Below are 23903 nucleotides of genomic sequence, written 5' to 3' on the forward strand. Positions count from 1 at the left end.
TCTCTTTTTCTCTTACGTTCTATTGGGCGGCAAATAAATTGGTTTTCTGGGATATCCAAATGCGACACATACAAGGGGAAGAAAGGGGGATCTTTTTTTTTTTTTTTTCAAAAGGGCTAGTTTCGCTATGTGAGGCGTTTGATATCTACGTTTCCAGTTGAAAATGCCTTTTGGTGCTTGATCCCCTTTCTTTTTCTTTCCAACTTCTGTCTCGCATTATCCCAGTTCTCCTCTCCCAATAGCCAGCTCTAACCTGCTGTATCTTTCTTTTTTCTCTCGCCTTTTGCTCGTCTCTTCTGTGCTTCGCCAGGCTGCGTCTATCTGCCATCTTCGACTTCCTGCTCGATACTCATGTTCCTCTACCCCCGAACTTCCAGCGACAGCTCTTTTCCTTTGAACCTCTTTCCGTGTCGCTACAACCTCCCCTCTATTCCCATCCCGTGCTTTATTCTTTCATCGTCTCTCGGCGTTGGATGTCAGGGCGTCGTGTTTTGGTCTGATGATATCTGTTACATTTTCATCTTGAATCTCCCGTCGGTTTTTCCCCGCGTTCTCATTTTCACGTATCAATTTTACCCCAGCTTTGCAATCCCCGGAATGTGATTTTTCTTTTTTTGTCTTTGAGCTGTACCCTTCCCTTGCAGACCAGGTTTTTGTTTCTGCGTTTGTTTCTTTGGTCATACGATCTATTTGCCCATTATGGTTTTGATACATGCATTTGCGTTCATGGTCTGCGCAAGCTGATGACTGGTGATAAAATCACAGATAGTGTACTCAATGCAGACTCGTTCTCTGACTTTGTATCAAGCAACGTACTTGGCGTACAAGTTCTGTAAATCACTACTTGAAAGTAGTACGATACCAACATCTGTTTATCTGTTTATGCTACTACTAGGTATGTTATCTCTTCCGTCACTTCAATATCTTTCTGAAGTTCTGAGGGTATATTGGCTCATATGGCATCAATCTACAACTTCGTGTCAGCTAGAAATACAGCCCCGGAGAACTATAGCCATGGAGTACACACAACCTTTGATATCAACGTTCCATACTTTTTGTACCGGGTACTTGTGATATCATGGACATCTGGTCCCGCCCCGGGGTTCGGTTCGCCTCGGGTAAGCATTACATCATAGCCGTGACATCAATATCTTAGGTCATTCATTCTTCACTTCATTCATCTCGTATATATCTACAAATCCATATATCAAAGTTCATCCTTGGCTTCCTTTTGCGCCGCCTCCTGAGCCTCAATCTGCTCCATCCAGCCGTACCAGCCGCCAAGCTCCTCATCAACACCAGACTTGACAATGCTAGTAATAATCTCAAAGGCAACCTGAGCAGCAGCAAGAGCCGTAGTCTCGCCCTTGTTATCATAAGCAGGCGAAACCTCCACAATATCAGCACCAACAACATTCAGCTTCTCCAGACCGCGCAGAATGCGAATGAACTCGCGCGTAGTCCAACCACCAGGCTCCGGAGTACCGGTACCAGGCGCAGTAGAAGGATCAAGCACATCAATATCAACAGACAAGTAAACAGGCTGCTCGGGGTCAAGACCAGTGCGCGCAATAATAGTCTCCACAACACCCATAGGACCAAGCTCATCAATATCATCAGCATGGATACGGATGAAGCCCTGCTCAGGTCCAGGGTTCGTGTAATCCCCAGCATCAACGCCAGTAAGTCTAGTGCGCAGACCCGCGTGCGCAGAAGTAGCATTGCAAATCAGACCCTCACGACTAGCCTTGTGGAAGAAGCTACCGTGGTTGAATTGCGTCTGCTCGCTCTGCCAGTAAGCGCTGTAACGCACAGGGTTCCAGGTATCAAGGTGCGCGTCGAAGTGCAGCACAGTAATCGGCTTCTGGTAGATCTGGTACAGAGCTCGCAGAGCAGGCAGAGCGACGCTGTGGTCTCCGCCCAGAGTGACGAGCTTCGGGTGGGTGTGGCCGATACCCGTTGCCTTGGGCGACTTGTTCACAATCTTGCGCGATCCAAGCTCGAGGAAGGCTTCGTACATCTGTCGCTCTGCCAGACCGTTGTCGAACGGTGTGATGGGGATGTCGCCGCAGTCGGTGATCTTGGCCCATGACTTGTAAGGGTTGATTCCGGCGCGCGTGTTGTAGCTGGTCGGGGCCATCTGGCGTGCGCTGGCGGCGCGAATCGCCCGAGGACCGAATCGGGCGCCTGGGAGAATTGTTAGTGCTCTGGTTGCTATTTGGTGTAGGTCCGGGTTAGGATAGCTTACCCGGTCGGTAGCTGACGGCTGTGTCGAAGGGAGCGCCAATCACGGCGATATCATAGTGCTCATCGGGCTCGATCAGGCACTTGACGGGCTTCAGGTGGGCAAAGCTGGCGATGCCGGAGAATGACCACTGGATATTTTGTTAGATCGGGGATTTCTCAATTCAATTGCGATTTCACTGGTTCATACCTCCTGATCCCACTTCTTGAGCAACTCCGCGCGCTCGTGTTCGGGCACGACCTCACCGTCATTGTGGTGGGCGCAAGCCGTCGCGGAGCCGGCCAGAGCCAGGGCGCTCACGAAATTCTTCCAAGAAGGCATGATTGTTTATTTTGAAATCAGAAAAGAGGGGAAGAAACAATTATATATCTACATAATTTTTTTACCGCTCTCCGGCGAACTTCCTGAAGCAGCAGATGATCTAAAGGGAAGGACGAGCAGAGTCCCCGCCACAAGTCCGTGGATCGGTCGTGCAGACTTTCCCTTCTTGGCCTCGGCCCGCTTTTCCCTTCTCCTTCCACTCTACGTGAGCTTTACTTGAACTACTCTTGATACCGCTTGGTCAATTCAAGCAACATATAATGCTATGCGGCGCGTTGTTGTAACAGGTCTTGGGGCGGTAACACCGCTGGGTGTTGGTGAGTTCGTCTTTGCTATCCCCCTCCCGGCCTCGAGCTCCGAGTCTTTTGCTATCTACGGCTAGAGGGAGCTTTCCACTGCACCTCTGATTAGCCGAAAGCTCAACTCCGATATCCCCGGACTCTCGAGCTTTCTGCGTCCCCACTTCCCACTCCGGAAAGGGAAGGTCTTGACAGCCAATCGGCGGAGCTTTGTTGGTATCTGGAGATTCAAGATCGGATACACCTGCTTTCTGTTGATAAGCCCTGTTGATCATGCCGCTATGCACCTCGGCTCTGACTGACTTCCGTGTCGCGTAGGTGCTCGGCGTACTTGGAAACGCTTGTTAGATGGTCATTGCGGTGTCGTCAATGTGAAAGATCGCGATGAGCGCTTCGCAGAGCAGCCCTGTCAAGTTGCGGCTGTTGTACCACAGGGATCACGCGAGGACGGCGGCTGGACGGCTTCGCAATGGCTAGAAAAGGGTGTAGGTGCTTTCAATCTATTGTGCCAAGTTACTCTTGTACTGATAAAATGTAGGAGGAGCGTAAAATGGCCAAATTCGCCCAGTATGCCATGGCTGCCACAGAGGAGGCACTTCAGGATGCAAATTGGAAGCCTAAGCCTTTTGAGCAAAGAGAGGTGACGGTAGGTCTATACTTCCAAACTGAGCCGATTGAGTATTTATGTGGTATCAGGGAGTCTGCCTTGGGTCGGGTATCGGCAATTTCGAGGAAATGTACAACACAGTTGTTGCGTATGAGAAGGGAGTGAGTATCTACCTCGAGCCTGCATCTGGAAGCCCGCTTGCTGATATGTTGTACAGGGCTACAAGAAGGTCAATCCACTTTTTGTGCCTAAGCTGCTGATCAACCTTGGTGCTGGGCATATCTCTATGAAGTATCAATTCATGGGTCCCAACCACGTCGTAACCACGGCGTGCACAACTGGTGCTCATTCTATTGGCGATGCAGCTAGATTCATCGCCTGTGGTGACGCCGATGTGATGGTGGCCGGTGGCGCCGAGTCTTGCATCCATCCTTTGGCTATTGGCGGATTTGCTCGCGCGAGAAGTCTTGCCACGGCCTTCAACGACAGCCCTGAGACCGCATCACGGCCTTTTGATGCTGATCGCGCTGGCTTTGTGGTTGGCGAGGGTGCCGCTGTGTTGATCCTGGAGGTAGGTTCACGGAGTGCACTGGAAAAATATGCGTCAGCGCTGAAACTTTGATATAGGAACTAGAGCATGCTCTTGCAAGAGGAGCTAAGATATATGCAGAACTCAAAGGATATGGCTGCTCTGGCGATGCACACCACATGACATCGCCGAAGGAAAATGGAGAAGGCGCATACATGGCCATGAAAAAGGCGCTCAAGCAGGCCCAGCTACGCCCTTCTGCCGTTGACTATGTTAACGCACATGCCACCTCAACTATTGTTGGTGATGCTGCAGAGAATGCTGCTATCAAGGCTCTGTTGCTGGGCCCCGAAGGCAAAGATAAGGCAGCTGAGGTTAATGTCAGTAGCACCAAGGGAGCCCTCGGTCACCTTCTCGGCGGGGCTGGTGCGATCGAAGCTCTGATCAGCGTGCTTGCGATCCATGAAGTGAGTGAATTGTGCATCATTGGTTGAATGTTGTATTGACCATTGACAGAACACCATGCCACCCACCATCAATTTGGACCGGTTGGCAAATGGGTTTGACTGCAATTATGCTGCAAAAGAACCGCAATCAAGGCAGATTGATGTGGCTTTGACAAATAGCTTTGGATTTGGTGGCACCAATAGTAGCTTGTGCTTTGCGAAGTATTAATCACTGATTCACTATTTTGTACTATAGATTTTGCTTAGACATTTGGGGTAAATTGAACCTGGCAATGAATGGCCCAACCCCATTCACTTCATTCAAACCATTTTTCCAGTCTTCGATGAATCAAATTCCAACCTCGTTGTACTCCGTATAGGACGGGGTGATCACGTGCCGGCTGTTGATCCCAATGCGGAGGAGCCCCAAGCGACCTTGACTCCGGAGACCGAACCCATTTCGCGGTAGCCAACCACCAACACACCCGATTTAAGACTTGCTAAGCGATCCGTGAGCGCTTCGATTCTCACCACCTCTCAGTATTGCGCCCACCATGGCGACCAATGGGGACTCCGGCCGAGGTAGGCACCACCTGGCTCACATTGATAGCGCGATACACTAGATCGCATCACCATCACTCCCAATCTACTTGGGTCTTGCCTTCTATCTGAGCTAACTTGACACTCCATAACAGGATCGGGCAGCTTGGTTGATGCGTCTGGCTATACATTTACGGATAAGGACACCAAGCCCGGCAAGATCAAGGTGAAAAAGACATCCAAGGCGTCCACCAAGAAGAAAGCAGATGGTACGATTTCTCAGCTGTAATTTCTCAATTTGACCCAGCTCTAACGGTACACGCAGATCCCAAAGATGGACCCGCCGACGTCTCACCTACCTCCTCCCCTCTTCCCGTCATTGACAGCAAGGTCATCACCGCATTCCCGACCGGCAAGCCACGCGAGGAAGATCTACTCGAGACCGTCATTTGCAAGGTATGCAGGCGCCCTACGCTCAAATCCACGGCGGCGGAGCATGTCCGTGGCTGCTTGAAGGCGAAACAAGAGAAAGCGCGCAAGAAGAAGGAACTGCGCGATGCGGCGAACCGCGCCAAGGCCGGCGACGACAAAGACGACGATCCCCACGATAAAGATGGAGACGGCTCTATGATGGGCCAGAAGAGCGCCAAGAAGAGCGCTGTCAAGGGCACCGACGACAACAGGAAGGGCAAGAAACGCAAGGCGGACGAGGATGATGGCAAGGAGCCCAAGAAAAAGAAGAAGAAAGACGAAACCAAGCCAAAGACAGCCAAACCTAAAGGTCCTGTCGATGTTGAAAAGCAGTGTGGTGTCACGCTAGGGAACGGCGCGCAGTGCGCTCGTTCTCTAACCTGCAAGAGTCACTCGATGGGCGCCAAGCGCTCAGTGCCTGGGCGCACGTTGCCATACGATATGCTGCTTCAGCAGTATCAGAAGAAAAACCAGGCCCGTCAGCAGAGTAAGCACCTCGATTACTATACATCTACCATATTTCGCACAGGAAAGACTAATTCATCGCGATTACAGAGGCCGCTATCGATGCCAATGCTCCTTTGCAAGAAGATATCGAGAACACAGGTCCTGTGGACTCCGACGAAGAGAGAGACTCTGTCATGGCTGCTATCGCACGTTCGGCACCTCAGCCTCTTGTTCAACACCCGCTCATTACCACCAAGTCAAAATATCGTTATGTCCGCATCAAAGAGCAAATGTCACATGCCATGGGAGTCCGAAATGGTGGTGGACTATTTTCGAATGACGACAGCCAGCCTCTTTTTGGAAGCCAGCTGTTTGGGTTCCCTGCTGCTGATGTTGAGAACTCTTCCGTTGACGCCCACGGAGAAGTAGACGACATGGACGTCGGCGCGAGAGCTGCTGTTTCAGGCACTCGCAAAACCCCGATCACGGCAGGGTAACAGTCCGCACTCTTCATGACTTATGACACTCTTTTTGCACTGTTTATGGGCTCATTTACTGGATATTGGATGCTGGCGTTCATTGGCATGGCTCTCGAGCATCACACCGCTCTTTAATTCTCTTTGTTAGGTTTTCCTGGATTGCCCTGGGCTCAGGCTGGTTCTGTTTGGTTTGAAAGGTGACGACATGATACCCCGGCGTGATAATACATTTGACATTGGAAAGTTAAATATGATCCTTTCCTCATCAATTCCTCTTTGGCTGTGCTATCGAGGGAGCTTTACTGTATTAGTTGATATAAGTTCAATATAGTACATTTTGATGCAAGATTTGTTGAAGTTCGTTCCCGCTGGACTCTTCACTCAAATTTCTAAGATGCTTTTCATAGTAAAATCAGATCAAAGTCTAGCAGCTTCACGGTGAAATCAGATGTACTAGAAGGTCATTTGAAGCTATTCACATGTGATTACGTGATGCTTCATGCCTCAGGTGTCAACACCTCTGTCGTTCCGTTCGCCGATCTCATTGTCCTTTTGCGCATTACTCAATCTTTGGGCCTCAATATTTATTCTACTTCTTTCTGAACTTGAACCTTGTCTGATTTCTTTTATTGCGATTGCGCGCGAGCGCCCTTCGCATCCGGAGACCTTACCAAGCCGGACGACCCTCGACCCTCGGTCCTCGACTTCCGAGCAGCATTGGGCATTGTGAAGCTATCTATACCTTTTTTCAGAGAGGCCTCCTGGCCTGACACCTCCCAACATGAGTCATGCCGTCCCTGATCTAGATGCTATCGGCATAAAAGCGGACCATGATCTGGCCGATCAATTCCGTCGCGAAGTCGCCAACCTCCTCTCGCGCAACAACCTCAACTTCCCCGGCGCACAGCCAGTCAGCTTCTCGTCAAAGCATCTTACTGAGCTGCAGCGCGAGGATTATTATGTCTGCGAAAAGACTGACGGCATTCGCTGCCTAATGTACTTTGCGCGCGGAGACCCCAGCTCTGAACAGCCGGAGATTCACTATTTAATAGACCGCAAGAACGATTACCGCTACGTGCCAGGCTTGCACTTCCCGCTCCCCAACGACGACACGTTCCAGGGATTCCACGTGGACACATTGGTCGACGGCGAGCTCGTCAACGACACCTACGACGATGGAACAACGCAACTGAAATACCTAGTATTCGACTGTCTGGTGTTGGACGGACAGAGCTTGATGCACCGCACATTGGACAAGCGACTGGCATATTTTAAAGAGAAGGTACTCAAGCCTTACCATGCCATGTACCGCAAGTTCCCAGAGGAGAAGCAGCACCGCGCTTTTGCCGTCGAGGATAAGTCCACGCAGTTCAGCTACGGTATCGAAATGATGTTCCGCGAAATTATTCCCAAGGTCAAGCGTATCCACGGAAACGACGGCCTGATCTTCACCTGTCGCAGTACCCCATACCGCATTGGTACCGACGAGCACATCCTCAAGTGGAAGCCTCCACAGGAAAACACCATCGACTTTCGCATGCGCCTTGAGTTCCCGACGCTTGAACCAGATACCGACGACGAGGCTGATGGTGTTCATGAGCCATTTGTGGACTACGATGCTATTCCTATCTGCCACTTGTTCGTGATGCTTAGCGCTGGCGAGTACCGCCATTGGGGGGAGATGTTTGTAGAGCCCACAGAGTGGGAAACTCTCAAAGGTATGGGCGTCCCTCTCGACGACTCAATCGTGGAATGTGCAAAGGACAATGAAGGGCGTTGGCGCTTCTATCGTCTGCGCGAGGACAAGAATGATGCAAACCACATCTCTACAGTTGAGAAAGTCCTTGAGAGTATTGAAGATCGTGTCACCGAAGATGATCTCATTCGTCTCGCCCCGGTCATCAAAACGGCCTGGAAAAAGCGCCAGCAAAATATGGCTGCGGGAGACGAGGAGAAAAAGCGAAGGGCTCAAGGAATCCCGGGAAATCCTAATGGTGTCAAACGAAAGTACGAAGAGTGACATTCAAAATCGAAGTGAGCATTTGCTTCGCTCATTGCAAGGCGCCTGGTGTTTTGGGTAACTTTTGTATTCTATTCAAATCAGATGAACAGGCTGGAAGACGGGGCTCATTTGGGTTCGGATCACGTTCAATGTATAGTGCATTCTCAATAATCTTGTATACATTGTAGAGAGTCGGAGTGTACCAGTGTAGATGAAGGCATGCCTGATGCGGACAGCCAGATTACTAACCTCAGAATCCTGCCCGCGACGGATTGTCTCCCTTTCCCGCATCACCACCCCAGGCCTCACATCGGCTATCATCACTCCAATATCTGATCTTGCTTTAGTCTGAATTGTCCTGCACAATGGGCGTCCGAGATTCCCACGGGGAGACCACGGGGACGCCCGACCCCGTCGAGAAGGGCTTCGCCACCCTCAACACCATCAGGTATGATCCTTTTTTCGCTTGGAAGAATTCCTTCAGGACTTCTGGGGTCAACTTTTATCGGTCGCATATGCTAATTATTCGCATAGAATCGGCGTGAAGGCCATGGTACAAAAGGTGCGTTTTGCCCTGGCAGATTTTGGTCACATCACGTGATCTTCAATCCGACGTCAAGGCATTTCATACTGACTGGCTGCAGGATGGGGAGCTAAGAAAAGCTGAAATTTTGTCTATCAGGCAGCGCAAGGATGGGCCCTCTTTCTAGTAAGTTGCCGTGCTCGCGGTTCCGCTTCTTGATGCTGATATCAATTCCAGCGTCCACTATGTCGACTTCAACAAACGTCTTGATGGTAAGCTTTAACCTATTGTATGTTTGCTCATCATGGAAAATCTCTGACTCGATTTCAGAATGGGTTGCATCTTCACGCATTGATCTCTCCCAGGAGGTCGAATGGCCCCAACCGGAGAAGGCTGATAAGAAGAAGACTGCTGCGGCGAACAAGGCCGCGCCCAGCAAGAATACAAATGCCAACAAGCGTGCCCGGGCTGACAGTCGGGATGTATCGCAAACACCTGATATCCTGGGTGGTAACAACTTGAATGTCGGCAAAGCCTCGCGGCCCTCAAAAGCCGGAGGAAAGGAAAATGTCGAAACCCCCGGCGATTCCTCGCAGCTGTTCCCTTCAGAGGGAGTGTCGGCAGCCGGCACACCCAAGGCCACTGATTCAGAAGATGTTGAAATGGCGGATGGCCCCACAGAAGGCCAGTCCATGAAAGAGGACGAAGTACAAACTGCCTCGGGCGAAGTCATCACCCGCGGGGAGGAGATTGAACGACTGCGCACAAGCGGTAGTATGACCCAGAATCCCACGGAGATTCATCGTGTGCGTAACTTGACACGCCTTCAAATGGGCAAGTACGACGTCGAGCCGTGGTACTTCTCTCCATACCCGGATTCATTCTCCGACGTCGACCTGGTCTACATCGACGAGTTCTGTCTCGGCTACTTCGACAACCAGCGCGCCTTTGAGCGCCACCGCGCCAAATGCACCCTCACGCACCCTCCCGGCAACGAGATCTACCGCGATGACAACATCTCCTTCTTCGAGGTTGATGGTCGCCGCCAGCGAACCTGGTGCCGTAATCTGTGTCTTCTAAGTAAGCTCTTCCTGGACCACAAGACTCTCTACTACGACGTCGATCCATTCCTCTTCTACTGCATGTGCACCCGCGATGAGACTGGCTGCCACCTCGTCGGCTACTTCTCCAAAGAAAAGGACTCCGCCGAAGGCTACAACCTTGCCTGTATCATGACTCTCCCACAATACCAGCGCCGCGGCTTCGGTCGTCTCCTCATCTCTTTCAGTTACGAGCTCAGCAAGCGTGAAGGAAAGCTCGGTTCCCCCGAGAAACCTCTCAGTGATCTGGGTCTGCTTGGCTATCGTCAATACTGGCGCGAGACCTTGGTAGATCTCCTCATCGAGCCTAATCGAGAGGCCATGAGTGAGAACGAGCTTGCCATTCTCACTTCCATGACTGACAAAGACGTTCACGAAACCCTTGTTGTCTTCAACATGCTTCGGTACCACGTAAGTTCAATACACTCTGCATTCATCTCTGACTCCCTTACTAACCAATTCACAGAAGGGTAACTGGGTCATCGTCTTGACGGACAGCATAGTGGAAGAGCACGAGAAGCGTCTCAAAAAGGAGGCGATCAAGGGCGCGCGCAAGATCGACCCTGCTCGCCTACAGTGGAAGCCTCCTGTCTTCACTGCTTCCAGCCGGACCTGGAACTGGTGAGAGTGTGCGTGGTCATGTGGAGTTTGGTTCGTCTGTTTGCTTATTTAATTGGCTGGGGGAGTTCTAGGTGATGAAATAATATGTGTAGTTGCTGGGTCCTCATATCATGGATGTCGGGGACACATGCGGGAAGGGCGTTTTATACAGCTTCTGTCTTCGGGTGATACCTATTTCTTGTTTTGTACTTTATTCACTCTACTTTGTTTTTATTCATCATAATCAAACATCCAATCACGAAGATATCTTAACCCAACTTTGGAAGACCTGTATGCATCCATGGATAGTAAGCCATGCATGAGTCAGCAACGCTGTATCTACCATTGCAAAAAGAGCGTTTGCAGGAGTCGCTACTCTACGGTCTATTTAGGATAATGGTAAGACACGTGAAATTTAAAAATGGTTCACTAGACTTGTGAATATCGAGGTTAATCCAGCCGTTTACTCGGAACATGGTTAACGTTGAGAGACTGCTTGTTCAGAACAAAGCACGCAACCCTGATATTGGGTGAGAACGGCACGCGAACAGGACGCTGAATCGGTAGACGATTGTCATACACACATCACAAAGCCAGAAAGGCTGCAGGTCCTGCATTGAGGTCGAGAAAAGGGTACACAGGTGATCGGGGGAAACGTAAAGGGAAAGTACATTTCAGACACGAATCATGGAGTGAAGCCAGGGAGGTATCATCGCGTCCAGATCCGAAAGAGCAAGGTTGACAACGGGCCTTCGTCCCCGCCGCCGATTATTCGAGTGATAGAGTAAAACCCGAGAGAAGATGAGAAGAACGCTGGCAATATGCAAGGTTGAAGGGTCCTAGTGGGCAGTGTGGCCCCAGCCTGCTGTCTTGTTAGACTGCTGTCGCGACCCAGTATTGGACGCAGGCTTGCTGTTGCCTTTGCGAGGTCGAGGGTTGCTGTTGTTATTGTTGCGGGGTCGAAGTGGACCGGCCTTGCGTGGAATGAGGAAGACCTTTGGCTCATCTGCGCCAGGAAGATGGATCGTGGCTCGCACATTGCCGTGGGTATCGCGGTCATTCAGCCCAACATTGAATGGTTGCATGGTTTGGGGGTGAACCTGCTTACTGGCCTTGCGGAGCTGTCGAAGAGGAAGTTGGCTCCACGAATTTGCGGGTGCCATTGGGGGAACACGGACAGCAGGCAACGAGCCAGGTTCACGATCCTCAAACATTTCATCCTGCCTCTCGACTTGTTCAACTGCAATATCACCGTCGCCCTTTGGTAGCCCAAACTTAGCCCGAGGGAATGAGACAGAGACTGCGGCAGTGTGAACAGGCAAGGCTTCCTTGGTCGCGGGTGTGACAGCCAGAACGTTCTTGGTGCCTCCGGTCTTGGGGCCTCCTGTCTTGAAAAGACTGTTGATCTTGTCCTGCCACGAGATGACTGCAGGGGGTTGAGGCGCCGCATTGCGCGGGGAGCGGCTGCCATGGAAGCGAAGGTAGGCGGAGGGGCCGGTGCGCTAACCACCTTGGGTGGAAGCTTGACAACAGGCTTGGGAATGGGAAGATGCACATGGGGGCGGCTCGAGTCTCCGAAATAAACCGGGTGGCTTGAAACTTCCTCGGGGGAGGAGGGGAAGGGCTACTGCTGCGTTGCTCCCTTTCCACAACCTGGCGCTTAGGCTGCTGCTCGGTAGCAGATGGGAAGAATCGAGAACTGCGAACAGGAATGGGACCTGAGCGGCTAAGGTCAGACGAAGGAAGTCCATCCACGGGAGGAGCAGCAGTAGCCAACGGGTTGGACAGTGGCTGCACAACGGGCTCGGCGGTCGGCTCATCCTTACCCACAGTCTTGTGAACAACTGCAGTGACGACACGTCTGCCATCTTCGGTGGGCTTGATCTGCTTCCAAGTCTGGTCGAAAGTTGATGGAGCCGTAATGTGCTCTCCTTTCTGGTGCGTCTTGTGGAAATGCTCCATGAAATTCTGCTGATCCTGGCGTTCTTTGTCACCCACGTTCTGAGCAAATGACCTCCATGCTTCCACTCCACGAGACTGGTGCAAGGTCGGCGGTCCAATCGGACTGGGGCGGCCGATGGGGTGCAAAGGATCGAACGAGGGATGACGCGCCTCGGGCGATGGTAAGCAGGCGGCTTGCTCTGCCGGAGCTGCAACGAAGTTGGGAGCGTTTGACATGGCTGATTGGTCAAAGCCTAGTTGGCGCAAAGAATTCTCACGAGAAGAGAAACCAAGAGGTTGGTCGAAAATGCCGTTTCCGAGCGTGGGAGTGCGGTCACTTCCCAGCGGTTTCCACGGGTTTTTGACGGTGGGAGAAGTCGCAGTGATACTAGGATGAGACCAGGGCGACGTGGAAACTTTCAAATTACCTTGCTGCCAACGTTCTTCTGGTTGACCGCTCGACTTAACCGGGGAGTGAGGTGCGAGTGGTTCGCGAGGAGCCTCTTGGTGGGGCGAAGAGACGCGTCGAGTGAAGTGCTTGTTATCAGATGGCCGGTCATGCGCACCAACAAGCTTCTTGACAGAGTCCGGATGATGCACTTTCATCATACCATACTGTTTTGGTGCGCCAGTGGGCTCGGGAACAGGAGGTTTGGGAGGAGGTGAGATAGGGTGAGTTGTTTGGCGCGGGGAGGTGTGAGGAGGGTGGTGAGGTTGAGGTTGAGGTTGAGGTTGCGACGGAGGGGCAGGGGTGCGAGTTTCCGGAGCTTTCTTCTCGGGTGCAGGTCCCATTGCCTCAAGTCGTTGTCGGATCCGCTCTTTCTTCGCGGCTTCTTCCTTCTCCTCCTGTTCAATCCTACGCTGTCTCGCCTCCAGACGCTTCTCCTTCATGATACGCTCTTGCAAGACAACAGGGTCTTCTTGGGGAGGGGCCACTGGCTGCGGCTCTGGGGGTGCCTCCACGGGAACATTTTCAGCAGGCCGGGGCACCAGCCCATTTGGTCCTGGTAGAGGAACTTCCTCTTTGCCATGGTAATGGGGGTGGTGGTGGTGCTGCTCAGGGCCCATCAGTGCCGGATCTATTATTGTCTGAGAGCCTCTCCGGCCATCATTCAGTCGTGGAGGTGCATCAGGTCGACCGAATGACATTCTACGACCAAATCCTCCGCTTCCACCGCTCACGTTTGATGACGTGCGGCGGCGACCACCCCAGCCCATACCATCTTGGTGGCTCGACCTGTGTGTCTGGAAAGCAGCAGAAGGCTCTGCCGGTCCACTTGGATGATCGTTCGATCTCTGCAATACCGCAGGAGCACGAGGGTGCGGGTGTTGGTCGTGGCGCCAAGAAGGTCTTCTGGTGTCAGTCACCGGCTCATATTGACCGGAGCGAGAATTGAAAAGCTCGCGAGGGGCACCTGACTGGGCTTCTTTCCATGTGCGGTTAAAGTCATCTGCAGCAATCTCCTTGGGCGGTGCATGGGGACCGTCGTCTCTCTGAGGCAGGTGTCTCAGAGGCATGCGCGGATGCGGAGGTGGTGCCATGGGACCATTGACAGGAGAGACCCGTTCAACGGGAGGCAGAGGGGCCCATGGGGACTTGGATGGCGGTGCTGGGCTAGTGGAACTAGATGGCACTTTGTCACTTGCACCTTTGGAAGACGAACCTGCGGTCCTCGCTTGGCGTTCAGCGTTTGCTCCAAGCTTAAGGATGGTTGGGTTAGGTCCAATAGAGGTGATAGGCTTCGGCGCAGCTGGGACTTTTGGCGCCACGGGAGCTTCTTTGGGTGCTTCTTGGGGTGCTTCTTTAGGCTCTGGTAGACTTGGCACAGGTTGAGTTGGACCCGGTAGAGGATCGGCATGAGTGTGCGTGAGGTTGACCTTGGTTCCATCTGTCCATTCGATCGTTTCAGGAGCCCAATCATCCTCGTCGTCGTCAATATCCGCCCACTTGGATTCGGAGCTGATAGCACCATCTTCCTGGATGCGAGAAGTCATATGGATTCCATATTGTTGCTTCAGCTCTTCGTCGGTCAAATGTTTCGGGGGAGGTGGCGCAACAGCTATATCCACACATGAATGTCAGTCCGAAGTGACTTTTGATAGAGTGACAGATACATACGCCGGTTTTTGTTCCAAACTTGGCTTCCATCAGGCCCCGACCCGCCAGAATTAGCCCCGCCGGCTCCATTCTTGGAGAGCGAATCACGCATTCCAAGTGTGGTTTTTGCGACCAGGCGGGGACGGGAGGTTGGCTGTGGGGTTCCTAGCGGTGTGGTCGAGGTGGACGGCGCTGATATAATTGTTAGCGATGGACGTAACGAAATGCTGGAAAAAGAAGGCCAGCCATACTCTTTTCTGGCGCTTTAGATGGCGCAGGAGCACCTGGAACCTTAGGTACCGAAAACTTCTGTTTCGCGAAAGAAACCGGCTTGAACGAGCTCGGCTTTTTCACGGAGCCATTTCGCGTATGGTTCCTGCTGTCCGTTCGGCTCGCATCTGATTCCGAACCGCCTTGTGAGGCTGTGTCGTCTCCGCCGTCCGATGCAGATGCCAGTCCGTTGAGCTCAAGCACTCTGGTCGCAACAAGTCCAGCACCCTGTGTTCACACCAAATCAGCAAGGGCGTGTGGGCGCATCCCAGGTCGATTCTTACCGTTGTTGTACGGCTTCCAGTATCCTTGTCACTGCCAGCTCCTTCTTCCGGGGAGTCAAACGTTTTTGCTGTTTCATGGCCATTCGGAGTTTCGTCTTTGGATGTAGTTTTCATTGCGATATGTTCGGTCTTCCCCGCGTCCCCTCCAGCAGATGAGTTGTCGGTGGTGCTCGCAGGAACGTCGGATGGCGAAGGCTCGCCGCCCGACAGGTGATCTACCACATCGCGGCTGCTCTGCTCTGCCATAACAATGCTCGATTCTGCTCAAGATAGCCAATGCGACCCGGTCAGTAAAGTGCACCGGCGGTGGGAAGGTGGTTCGGGAGACGTAACAGGCAGCCGCAGTTTAAACGTGCACACCTGTCCACCACGCAAACATACCTATCGTCAGATATCAAGGATCGCCACGGTTGCACTGCTTCCTCGGCTGGTTGCACCCTGAAGATATGGGATATTGCAACCAGATATGGTCTCGGTCAACTCTCGGGAGAGTTGAGAAAGCTCGTGTCTCCTTGGGTAGTACGATCGCGGAATAGGCGCTTGTGGAAATCCGCAGCCCGAGGAGTCCCAGAAATGGGGAAAGGGGAGGGAAAGGAAGATAATGCGGAAAGCGTGTTGATGTAGGGAGGGATGATACAAGATTCAAGAGTCAACTCGGGTTGAAGCTGAGGGTCGCTGTTTTCGGTTTAGCGTGGCCCGGACGAAAGTTGTGATGTCTGCCCACGTCTGACCACTCCGAAAGCCCTAAGTGTAGTGAGTTGTTGGTTTAAGATTTGAATAGAGCTGGAGTTCCGATTGTTAAATTAAAGATGAGAAAGGAAAAGTCACTAGAAGTCGCAGTAAGGTGGTGGGAGTCTTGAGGGAAGAGTCATATCTCCTCTCCACACTCTCTATGGATATCTACGAAATACTACTGATGTCAGGATCAAAGTGATCTGAGTACCAAATAGGTATTGGCAGGTCTGAATACATGAAGATTTGGAATATTGAAACAATGATATTCTAAAACCACAGCATTCCCTTTCACTAGAACAGATATTCAGTATATACATCCATTCTCTGGTTAGAGGAAAAGGAACAATCTAGTGGGGGTGGTTCTTGTGGTGACCTGTTCGAGATAGAGTCAGCGACTGGAGTGAGAGCGAAGAGTGAGGAATGAATGCTGCAAAGGCATGACGTACGCAGGTGGAAGTAGTACTCCATGCTGTAACCCAGGATCAAGATACCGGCGATGGCGTGAACGAGGGCTGCGGTTGTTAGTATATATGAATGAGTGCGGAGGGATGGTGTGCGAGAACGTACGAGCACCGGAGGCGTTCTTGCCGCTGAAGTAGCGGGCCTGGTAGCGACCGATGAGGCCGGAGGCCTTAACGGGGGCAGCAGGGCCACGGGGAAGACCGGCGTAGAAGTTCACAACACGCTCCATGCGGGCGGCATCCTGGGCGGCACCGATGGCCTGAGAATCAACGTTAGTTATTGATTCAATGTGGTTGATTGTATCGCATGTCGCGGGCTCGCACGAAAACGAGTTCGGAGCTGAACGGGTGTGGAAGGGGTGCGCGAGATCGGAGACGGCAGCGCATTATAGACTCACGTTAGGGGAAGCGACCTATTCATAATAATTAGCATTGAGTCAAGCAGCACGGGGCGACATGGACTAGTCTTGAGGGGTGGTCTTACCTTGGGGGAATCAAGGTCGAGAGACCTCGGCGGGCGATGTAGCTCATCTTGTCTGGGCTGAAAATAGTCAGAAATTGATCGCAATAAGTAAAGTGACTCCCAATGAGCACTCCATGGGGACAAAAACGGGTCCTTACGTTGATTCGCAGCGCAAGTGAACCAAAGAAAGCTGATGAAGGAGGAAGGAGGAACAAACCGAGCCCTGCGGGTGGTCGGAAAGCCAAGCCTACGCTAAACCTCTTTCGGCGGTGTCGTGACTTGCCTGCAATTCGCAGGAAACCACATCGGAACGTGAATTCTCACTGGCAACGACCATTTCCCCGCATCCAATCAGTCAAAATGTCACTCTTCAGAATTGGAGGTGCTGCCGGTCTTCGGGCCAGCAGATTTGCTGTGCCCGTCAATGCCCGCTTCGTCTCCAGCTCTCCCAATGGAATCAAGACCAGCACCTCGGACGCTCCCACCACTCCTAACAAGGAGAGCACCTTGATTAACCAGGAGTCCCCATCTGAGGCTATGACTCGTCACCAGCCGGACTATGAGGCGACCATTGACCATGGCACTTCGTACGCCATTCCCCCGTTCGCCTTGAAAACACTTTTACTAACCCTTTGGGATAGGCAATTCTCCCCAGTGCCCAAGCGCGTCATGGATGGCAGTGAGCCCGGTGAATCCCTTCCCGGCGCTGTTCTCTCCGGCGCTCCCACCGACCTCCAGGCCCGCACTGTCCGGTACGAATTCCTCCCCAAACATGCAAGATCCCTGACTGACCTGAATCATAGTATCTACCGCCCCACTAAGCCCGCGACACAGTCTGGTACCTGGCACCAGCACCACTGGCGCATGGATTGGGATATCCTCCAGCGTGGTCACCGCTGGGAGAACCCTCTCATGGGCTGGCAATCATCCGCCGATTGCATGCAGGGCACCAACATGAAGTTCAAGTCCAAGGAGGACGCCATTGCTTTCGCCCAGAAGCAGGGCTACGAATATTTTGTCCAGGAGCCTAATGTGCGCCGTTTCGTTCCCAAGTCCTACGCGAACAACTTCCTTCACGAGCCCAAGAAGATCAAGAACATCAAGACCAAATGATTTGACCTTCGTGCTATATTTTGTACATATTACCTGTTGTTGCTTGAATTACATTTTCAAAATTGTCCCTCTTTTTGCCCTGACATACCTATGTCTACTCAATCCCCGTCACCTCGTCTCCATGGCTAGGCATGTATAAAAGGTACAAGCCGCCGGCCGTACGCAATTTGTACATATTTGAGTCGCGGGGCCCAGGGCTGTCTATTTCTATGACGATCTTCATGGATGGATGGGCCTTGCAAGTGATCCATCCAAGGGTCTCTAGAGATATCTTATCTCGATCCATTCGCTGCCCGGGTGAGGGCCAAGCCCTGGAGATATATACAGCATCCCAACAGATGGGGATGTGCGGGACCAAAATCCCATTCGCAATAGACACACCACCAAGGCTTGCTTCCAAGGTTCCAAGGACTAGGTAGTCTACCATACCTCAACTCTGGATTGGAGGGGGGGAATTGCCACGCTTTCCAAGGGGTTGAGAATCTGTGCCCATGCTTATCTAGGGCAAGTTTGGCGTTGGCTTTGGAACGAGCTGTTTTGATGCATTTGTCTATTGACCAGGCTGTTTGCCCTGCTTCAAAGGCCCAAATATATCCGTCCATAGCTCACTTGCTTCACCCAGATGGTATGCTAAGTCCACATCTGCCAAACTAGCATCGTCTCCTCCAGTCATGGTCTCGAGCTGCGCGATTAGATTCTCCAGTCCAAATGCTTTACCAGTTGCCTGTGTGGCACCGGCCTCGAGCATGACATTGACCACATGAATGTGGAAGTGGTAGTATGTTGGTTGATCTGGAATATCTAGGTCAGTAAAGTAATTCCAAGGGAAATCAGAAGCTCCAATCTCCCAGACAAAATCACTCACAGTGAACATAGAGCTTCAGCTGATCTTCTTCCAGGTCCGGATACATGGAGACCGTAGCTTCGAGAACGCGCTTCCGCAGGTACCGCAGCCACGATACATGGCTCTTCTTCAAATCGCGCAAGCTCCAGATATCGCGTCTATGCACGAGTGCCAATAAATGAAGTGATCCCATCGTCTTGCGGTCCCAGTTGAGGTCAGGTAACATCAAAAATGCATCCTCGGGGCCATGTCCATCATCCCGCATGATGACATCTTCTTGTTCGGTGCGGCCTTCAAGAATGTTGAACACCCAATTCAGCCTTCCCTCTTCCCGCTTCGCTTGCATGTATGGCCGGACATGATCACGGTAGATGGCTGGTGTCTCGGTGACCATGCGTAGTTGCTGGTCGGAGTACTTTTTGATATGAGATGCAGTGCAGGGCCAGATCAGGTTGAGTTTGAGGTCTTGCTGAGGCGCAATGTATGCTGCTGCTTCAGCGGGTGTAGGGGCCTGGTCGGCTGTGCTTTTTCCGTTGGAAGAGGCGAGATACCAGCGGTAGATGTCGTTGTCGCCTAGGTTGTCGATTCGTGTGATTGCGGCGTGGAAAGCTTGCAGAACTGAAAGTGATTCTGTGGCGAAGGCAGCACGCTCAGCCATCAAGATACCTTGCTGGTCATCAATCGTGCCCAGGAGGGCAATTCGACGGCCATTTTGATCTGCGGGGTGCTTGGTTCAGTTGCGTTCTTCGCATTGCGGGGCTTGTGCGGGCATACCCTGCTTGAGCAGCTTGTTCACCTGGAACTTGGAGATGAGGGCCTCGGGGGCAAGCTTCGCTGTTTCAGTATCACCCATGGTTATCTAGACAGATTCAGATTCAGATTCAAACCATTGTTGGACTTTATCGGGATGGCGGGCGGTCAGGCTTATCGGTCATAGATCTAGATTCTATAACTACCTACTCAGCGAGGCGCATGCCCTAACAAACAGGCTTCTAGGATTTAGAAAGACCATGGTGTGCAGCTTGAAAGACCTCAAGATTGCTATGGGCATCCAATATTCAATGGGTCTCTATCAGTCTCAAATCCAAATGTTTAACCATAGCATGTGTTAACGAGATAATAGCTCGGTTTCTCTCCACCACGCTCCAACGATCAGATACTTCTCGTCATTGTCTGAACGTCAAGATATGATAAAGACATAAAAGTATCAGACAGCAATTAAACAGTCGATTATCGATATAGTGGATATAGAGCATTAATAGTGAGTCGCAGACATCTCTCTCGAATTATCTCGATTTCCCAGGCAACGTATCAAGCAGTAGTCTCCTTTCCATCATTTGCTGGCGCTGGCGTCGTGTGTATCTGATGAGCTATTAGCATGGTTGCTGACGAGGTCAAATTGGCGGGCAATTGAGAGAACATACTGCGTCCGCAAATTGCAGCCATTCTTCTACTCCTTTGACAAAAGTGTCATCTGCCGCAGGAACAGCCTCGTGACCCCATACTACAAAATCATCAAATGTGCCTTGTGTTTCCAGAACTTTGACTGGTTCTTCCGCCTCGGTTTCACCCTCGATACCTTCGTTGCCCGGCCGTTGAGTTGGAGGTAGCATCCGGTCTGTTGGTACCGCAACAACGCCTAACAGCATATGGACAGTCAGCCAGGTGAAATTGATATGTGGTAGCGAGCTGAACAAGTTGCAAGCTCTTTGTCGGAATTGTTCGTACCTTGATAGCCATCAGGAAGGGCGACGCGCCGACCTCGAAGCTTGCGCCCACGGAAATGCGCTGTCTGAGTATTATCTAGACAGAGAGGCGGGTGATTAGCCTCTAATTGATCCAGATCTCTGGGGAAATTTGTGTATCCCCGTACTGAAGTAGCAAGTACCTTTCTCGTCATTCACTGGCATCCAATACCGGTCGAGTGAATCAACCGGTCCGTCATGGTGGACTCGACAGGGGATGATATTTGGTGTGTACTGCACAGTCGATTGATCTTTTTCAGAGGTAGCTTTTGAGCTCTGAATTGCATACATGTCGGGCATTGTGTCGTGATATTCGTGGAGTTGTTCGGGGATGTTCAGATGAAAAAAGGTCGGGAGCGCGACGCGTTCTCCGCGTTAAGTGGAAATCCCGAGGTTAACCAACCAGATACATTTTTTGAGCTCGATATTTCAAATCTTGGAGGTATTCTTATGGTTTACAATACAGCGCAATTAAATTGACAGAATTGGGGGTATACATGCATATGAGCCTCAGCTATACTCGTGTAGTTTCACCTCTTACGAGTGGTCTTCTTCTTCTTCTTTTTCTTCTCGCCTTCGCCCTTCTCTCTAGTATCGGCGATCATCCTGGCAGGCCATTTCTTCAAATGCTCGCGCTCAAACGCATCCTTCTCGCGGCGGTAAAGAGCCATCGTGGCCCTCGCATCTTCAACACTAGAATGCGCCCCGTCTTGAATCTTGATTCCCAAGAACTCCTCGGCCAATATCTTTAAGCGTGGCGATCCACCGCCGGCAATCTTCCGGTATGGGGCATGCTTGCTCGTGTCGCGGATGTCGCGCTTAGGGTGACCGAGGAGCAGAGCGTCCAGATCGTTGCTGACGGCGTGACCCACCAAGATGCGGCCACTCATGATCTCTGCAATTTCCTTCTGGACGTGCTCGAGTGTGCGGGCCTCGACCATGTGTTTCGGTGCAATTCCACTGACATGCGTACGCCAGTCCGTGACCATCTCTTTAGGTCTAACGTATGAATCGTATATTTGGTCGCCGTTGAAGTTGACCACACTAACACGCGCAAGCACAGAGTCGTTATCCGGGTTTGGTCCTACACCAACCATTTCGCAATCCATTGCGACGTACTTTCCGAGTTCGGCACTGTGTGGAGTTAGTAATTGGCCATATCAACAGCCCAGCGCATGTCTACTAACGTCGTGGAACGGCCTTCATTTTCCTTGTAACGAGAGCTTGTCTCGGTTTTCACCGGAGCTGCAGCATTTGATTTTCTCCGTGTCGCCCAAGTACCAGACTCGGTCTCTGTGTCGGACATTCTCTTGCGTTTGAGGGGTGGTTTAGAGTCTCGGTATGGTTTTCGCTTCTCCGCCAACTTGCGTTTTTTGTCATCTGCGTCGCGATCAGAGGGCTTGCGCTTGGGAGTGTCTTTCGGAGCGTCTTTCTTCAAGGTTGCCTGTAACTTCTTCCAATTACTGGAAAGAGCTGGCTTGTCCATGATGGTTGTGAAGAGGAAAGGTGAAAGATAAAAAGGCGATAAGCAAGTAAATTTTCGGGACCCACTTTTAGTCGATAGCGGTTGCAGTATTTATGTGAGTACGAAGCGCCTACGAAGTACAACTCTTGTAGCTCGGATATCTCTTTCAGTGAAGAATCCTTATTCCAAGGTTTGATGTAAACTTGAAAAAAATATATTTGATCTGTGTGACCAACATTATATATGACAAAATGCACCCGCTTTTGAAAATATGCAGAATTATTCGTACCCAGTCCGGAAGTCCTTAGCAGCCCACTTCTCTGTGACCTTTCTCTTGGCCTTGCGAGCCTGTGTGATGGGCGTGCGAGACTCAAGCTTGCCCTGGACGATCAATGTGCGGAATCGGTCGTCTAGAAGATTGCCCTCCGGCTTCAACAGGCGTAGCGAATCCTGCAATTCATCCGGAAGCACCAACTCCAAAGGCTGGGCGGGAACACTGTATTGATGTTAAGTAAAATGCCTGTGAAATGAGAGTAAAATGGAACATACGCTTTCTTGCCGCCGAAGGTCTTTCGGCGGAGGACAGTGTCATCACCGTCTTCAGAATCATCCGCATCTGACTGGTTCTCACCATTCTGCTCCTTGAGCGCAATTTCTTCGGTGATCTTGGCGATGTGCTCGGCCTGAGCCTCCCTCTTTTGCATTTGAGCTTCCCACTTCGCTTTGCGCTCCGCTTCCTTGCGTCGCTTGATCTTGTTCCGTTGCACCTTGGTCTTGCGCTCGGGGCGCTTCTTGTTCAACCACTCGGGCTTCTCGTATTCGCTCTCGAAGCCCTCCCAGGCGCTCTCATCATCCGACTTGACTTCGCCATCGTCGTTCCGGGCCGCCTCGATCAAACGCTGCCTCTCAGCTTCCTTGGCTTCTTCCGCGAGGCGCTTCTTCTCGGCCTCTACGGCCTGTGCGCCATGTGTTTCCAGCAGGCGGTCCCACTCTTCGAAAACGGGGTTGTAACTGGTTCCTGCGTGAGGCATCTTGACAGACGGAACGGCCTTTCCATTGGCAGCAAGCGAAATTGGGGCATGTTTTAATGTGGTTGGCTCAACCTTGGGCTTGGGCTTTTGCAGGAAATCAAAGCGAGGGTCGTCGTATGTGGTGGTGGGCTCCGCATCCTCCGCCCAGGGGTCGTAGAACTCATTCTCAGCCTTCTTTCCCATAGGCTGTGCGTCTCTGGCGACTTGCTTCAAGCGTTGGTATTCCTTCTGGCTGACCCAGTCGCTCTTGGGCTTCTTGGTCTTCGGTTCAATGATTCCATCGGTGACATTGGGGTTACCGCGCTTGCGTCCGTCGAGCGCAGGAATCATAGACCGCTTGGCAAGAATTTCGTCTGACTTGAGGGGCTTGTGCTTTTTGGTGACAGACTTGCGCACATCTTCGTTACCGGTAGTATCGATGGTGAAAAGCTCATCGGAAGCCTTCTCAGTGATAAGACCACTATATTGCAGAGTTAGATTCTCAATTCATATCGTGTATTTCTTGAGAGTAAAGAGAAAGCCTTACCCTTTGATCTCTGCTTCGGTCAAATGGCGCAAACCCTCTTGGACATCTGTGACATCGACATTCTTGCGCCATGCCTTCTTTCCCTTACGAGAAGGCTGGTTGTACTGTTTCGGGGCTTCCAATGAAGTAGACATTGTGAACGACAATAGTTGCAAACAAAGTCGACGTCGATATGAAAATTGACCCAAAGTTTCTTATCAGAAAAAAAAATCTGCTTACGCAGCACCCGCGGGGGCGGTGGGGGCGCCTATCACGCCAACCGCGCTAAATGCGGACCTGCAAACTCATCTTCGAGCTGCCACCAGTGACGCGTGAATA

At 51.6% G+C, this 23903-nt stretch overlaps 10 protein-coding genes across 10 annotated transcripts; 5 read left to right on the plus strand and 5 right to left on the minus strand.

Annotated features, from left to right (window-relative positions):
• Window positions 1-1207: 1207 nt before the first annotated feature.
• On the minus strand, window positions 1208-2566 carry N7506_011268 (agmatinase; the record flags this gene model as incomplete). The annotated part of the gene is made up of 3 exons (XM_056960561.1): window positions 1208-2187; window positions 2249-2375; window positions 2435-2566. 3 exons carry the CDS (start codon window positions 2564-2566, stop codon window positions 1208-1210), a joined length of 1239 nt encoding a protein of 412 aa, XP_056806716.1.
• A 265-nt stretch (window positions 2567-2831) lies between these two features.
• On the plus strand, window positions 2832-4676 carry N7506_011269 (putative beta-ketoacyl synthase (Cem1); the record flags this gene model as incomplete). The annotated part of the gene is made up of 7 exons (XM_056960562.1): window positions 2832-2883; window positions 3184-3350; window positions 3404-3511; window positions 3562-3633; window positions 3690-4043; window positions 4100-4468; window positions 4518-4676. The coding sequence occupies 7 exons, from the start codon at window positions 2832-2834 to the stop codon at window positions 4674-4676; spliced, it is 1281 nt and encodes a 426-aa protein (XP_056806717.1).
• A 325-nt stretch (window positions 4677-5001) lies between these two features.
• Window positions 5002-6402, plus strand: N7506_011270 (deubiquitination module subunit SGF73; the record flags this gene model as incomplete). The annotated part of the gene is made up of 4 exons (XM_056960563.1): window positions 5002-5029; window positions 5143-5256; window positions 5313-5945; window positions 6014-6402. 4 exons carry the CDS (start codon window positions 5002-5004, stop codon window positions 6400-6402), a joined length of 1164 nt encoding a protein of 387 aa, XP_056806718.1.
• A 763-nt stretch (window positions 6403-7165) lies between these two features.
• On the plus strand, window positions 7166-8404 carry N7506_011271 (mRNA guanylyltransferase; the record flags this gene model as incomplete). Its single annotated transcript, XM_056960564.1, has 1 exon — window positions 7166-8404. The coding sequence occupies one exon, from the start codon at window positions 7166-7168 to the stop codon at window positions 8402-8404; it is 1239 nt and encodes a 412-aa protein (XP_056806719.1).
• Window positions 8405-8751: 347 nt separating this feature from the next.
• On the plus strand, window positions 8752-10634 carry N7506_011272 (NuA4 histone acetyltransferase complex catalytic subunit ESA1; the record flags this gene model as incomplete). Its single annotated transcript, XM_056960565.1, has 5 exons — window positions 8752-8834; window positions 9069-9095; window positions 9147-9181; window positions 9240-10420; window positions 10476-10634. The coding sequence occupies 5 exons, from the start codon at window positions 8752-8754 to the stop codon at window positions 10632-10634; spliced, it is 1485 nt and encodes a 494-aa protein (XP_056806720.1).
• An 814-nt stretch (window positions 10635-11448) lies between these two features.
• N7506_011273 (uncharacterized protein) lies at window positions 11449-16929 on the minus strand (the record flags this gene model as incomplete). The annotated part of the gene is made up of 12 exons (XM_056960566.1): window positions 11449-12073; window positions 12117-14610; window positions 14670-14840; window positions 14900-15146; window positions 15203-15462; window positions 15726-15877; window positions 15934-15946; window positions 16384-16449; window positions 16505-16658; window positions 16723-16738; window positions 16797-16811; window positions 16883-16929. The coding sequence occupies 12 exons, from the start codon at window positions 16927-16929 to the stop codon at window positions 11449-11451; spliced, it is 4260 nt and encodes a 1419-aa protein (XP_056806721.1).
• Window positions 16930-17221: 292 nt separating this feature from the next.
• N7506_011274 (ETC complex I subunit) lies at window positions 17222-17974 on the plus strand (the record flags this gene model as incomplete). The annotated part of the gene is made up of 3 exons (XM_056960567.1): window positions 17222-17448; window positions 17503-17613; window positions 17665-17974. The coding sequence occupies 3 exons, from the start codon at window positions 17222-17224 to the stop codon at window positions 17972-17974; spliced, it is 648 nt and encodes a 215-aa protein (XP_056806722.1).
• Window positions 17975-18524: 550 nt separating this feature from the next.
• N7506_011275 (putative mRNA decapping hydrolase) lies at window positions 18525-19671 on the minus strand (the record flags this gene model as incomplete). Its single annotated transcript, XM_056960568.1, has 3 exons — window positions 18525-18766; window positions 18840-19535; window positions 19593-19671. 3 exons carry the CDS (start codon window positions 19669-19671, stop codon window positions 18525-18527), a joined length of 1017 nt encoding a protein of 338 aa, XP_056806723.1.
• Window positions 19672-20212: 541 nt separating this feature from the next.
• N7506_011276 (ribonuclease H2 subunit C) lies at window positions 20213-20863 on the minus strand (the record flags this gene model as incomplete). Its single annotated transcript, XM_056960569.1, has 3 exons — window positions 20213-20457; window positions 20547-20648; window positions 20707-20863. 3 exons carry the CDS (start codon window positions 20861-20863, stop codon window positions 20213-20215), a joined length of 504 nt encoding a protein of 167 aa, XP_056806724.1.
• A 230-nt stretch (window positions 20864-21093) lies between these two features.
• On the minus strand, window positions 21094-23719 carry N7506_011277 (Nop53-domain-containing protein; the record flags this gene model as incomplete). The annotated part of the gene is made up of 5 exons (XM_056960570.1): window positions 21094-21697; window positions 21751-22113; window positions 22318-22524; window positions 22578-23519; window positions 23586-23719. 5 exons carry the CDS (start codon window positions 23717-23719, stop codon window positions 21094-21096), a joined length of 2250 nt encoding a protein of 749 aa, XP_056806725.1.
• Window positions 23720-23903: the final 184 nt, after the last annotated feature.

The sequence above is a fragment of the Penicillium brevicompactum genome (genome assembly GCF_028827555.1).
Source record: "Penicillium brevicompactum strain IBT 35665 chromosome Unknown utg000007l_segment0_segment0, whole genome shotgun sequence".
In the NCBI taxonomy this organism is placed as follows: domain Eukaryota; kingdom Fungi; phylum Ascomycota; class Eurotiomycetes; order Eurotiales; family Aspergillaceae; genus Penicillium; species Penicillium brevicompactum.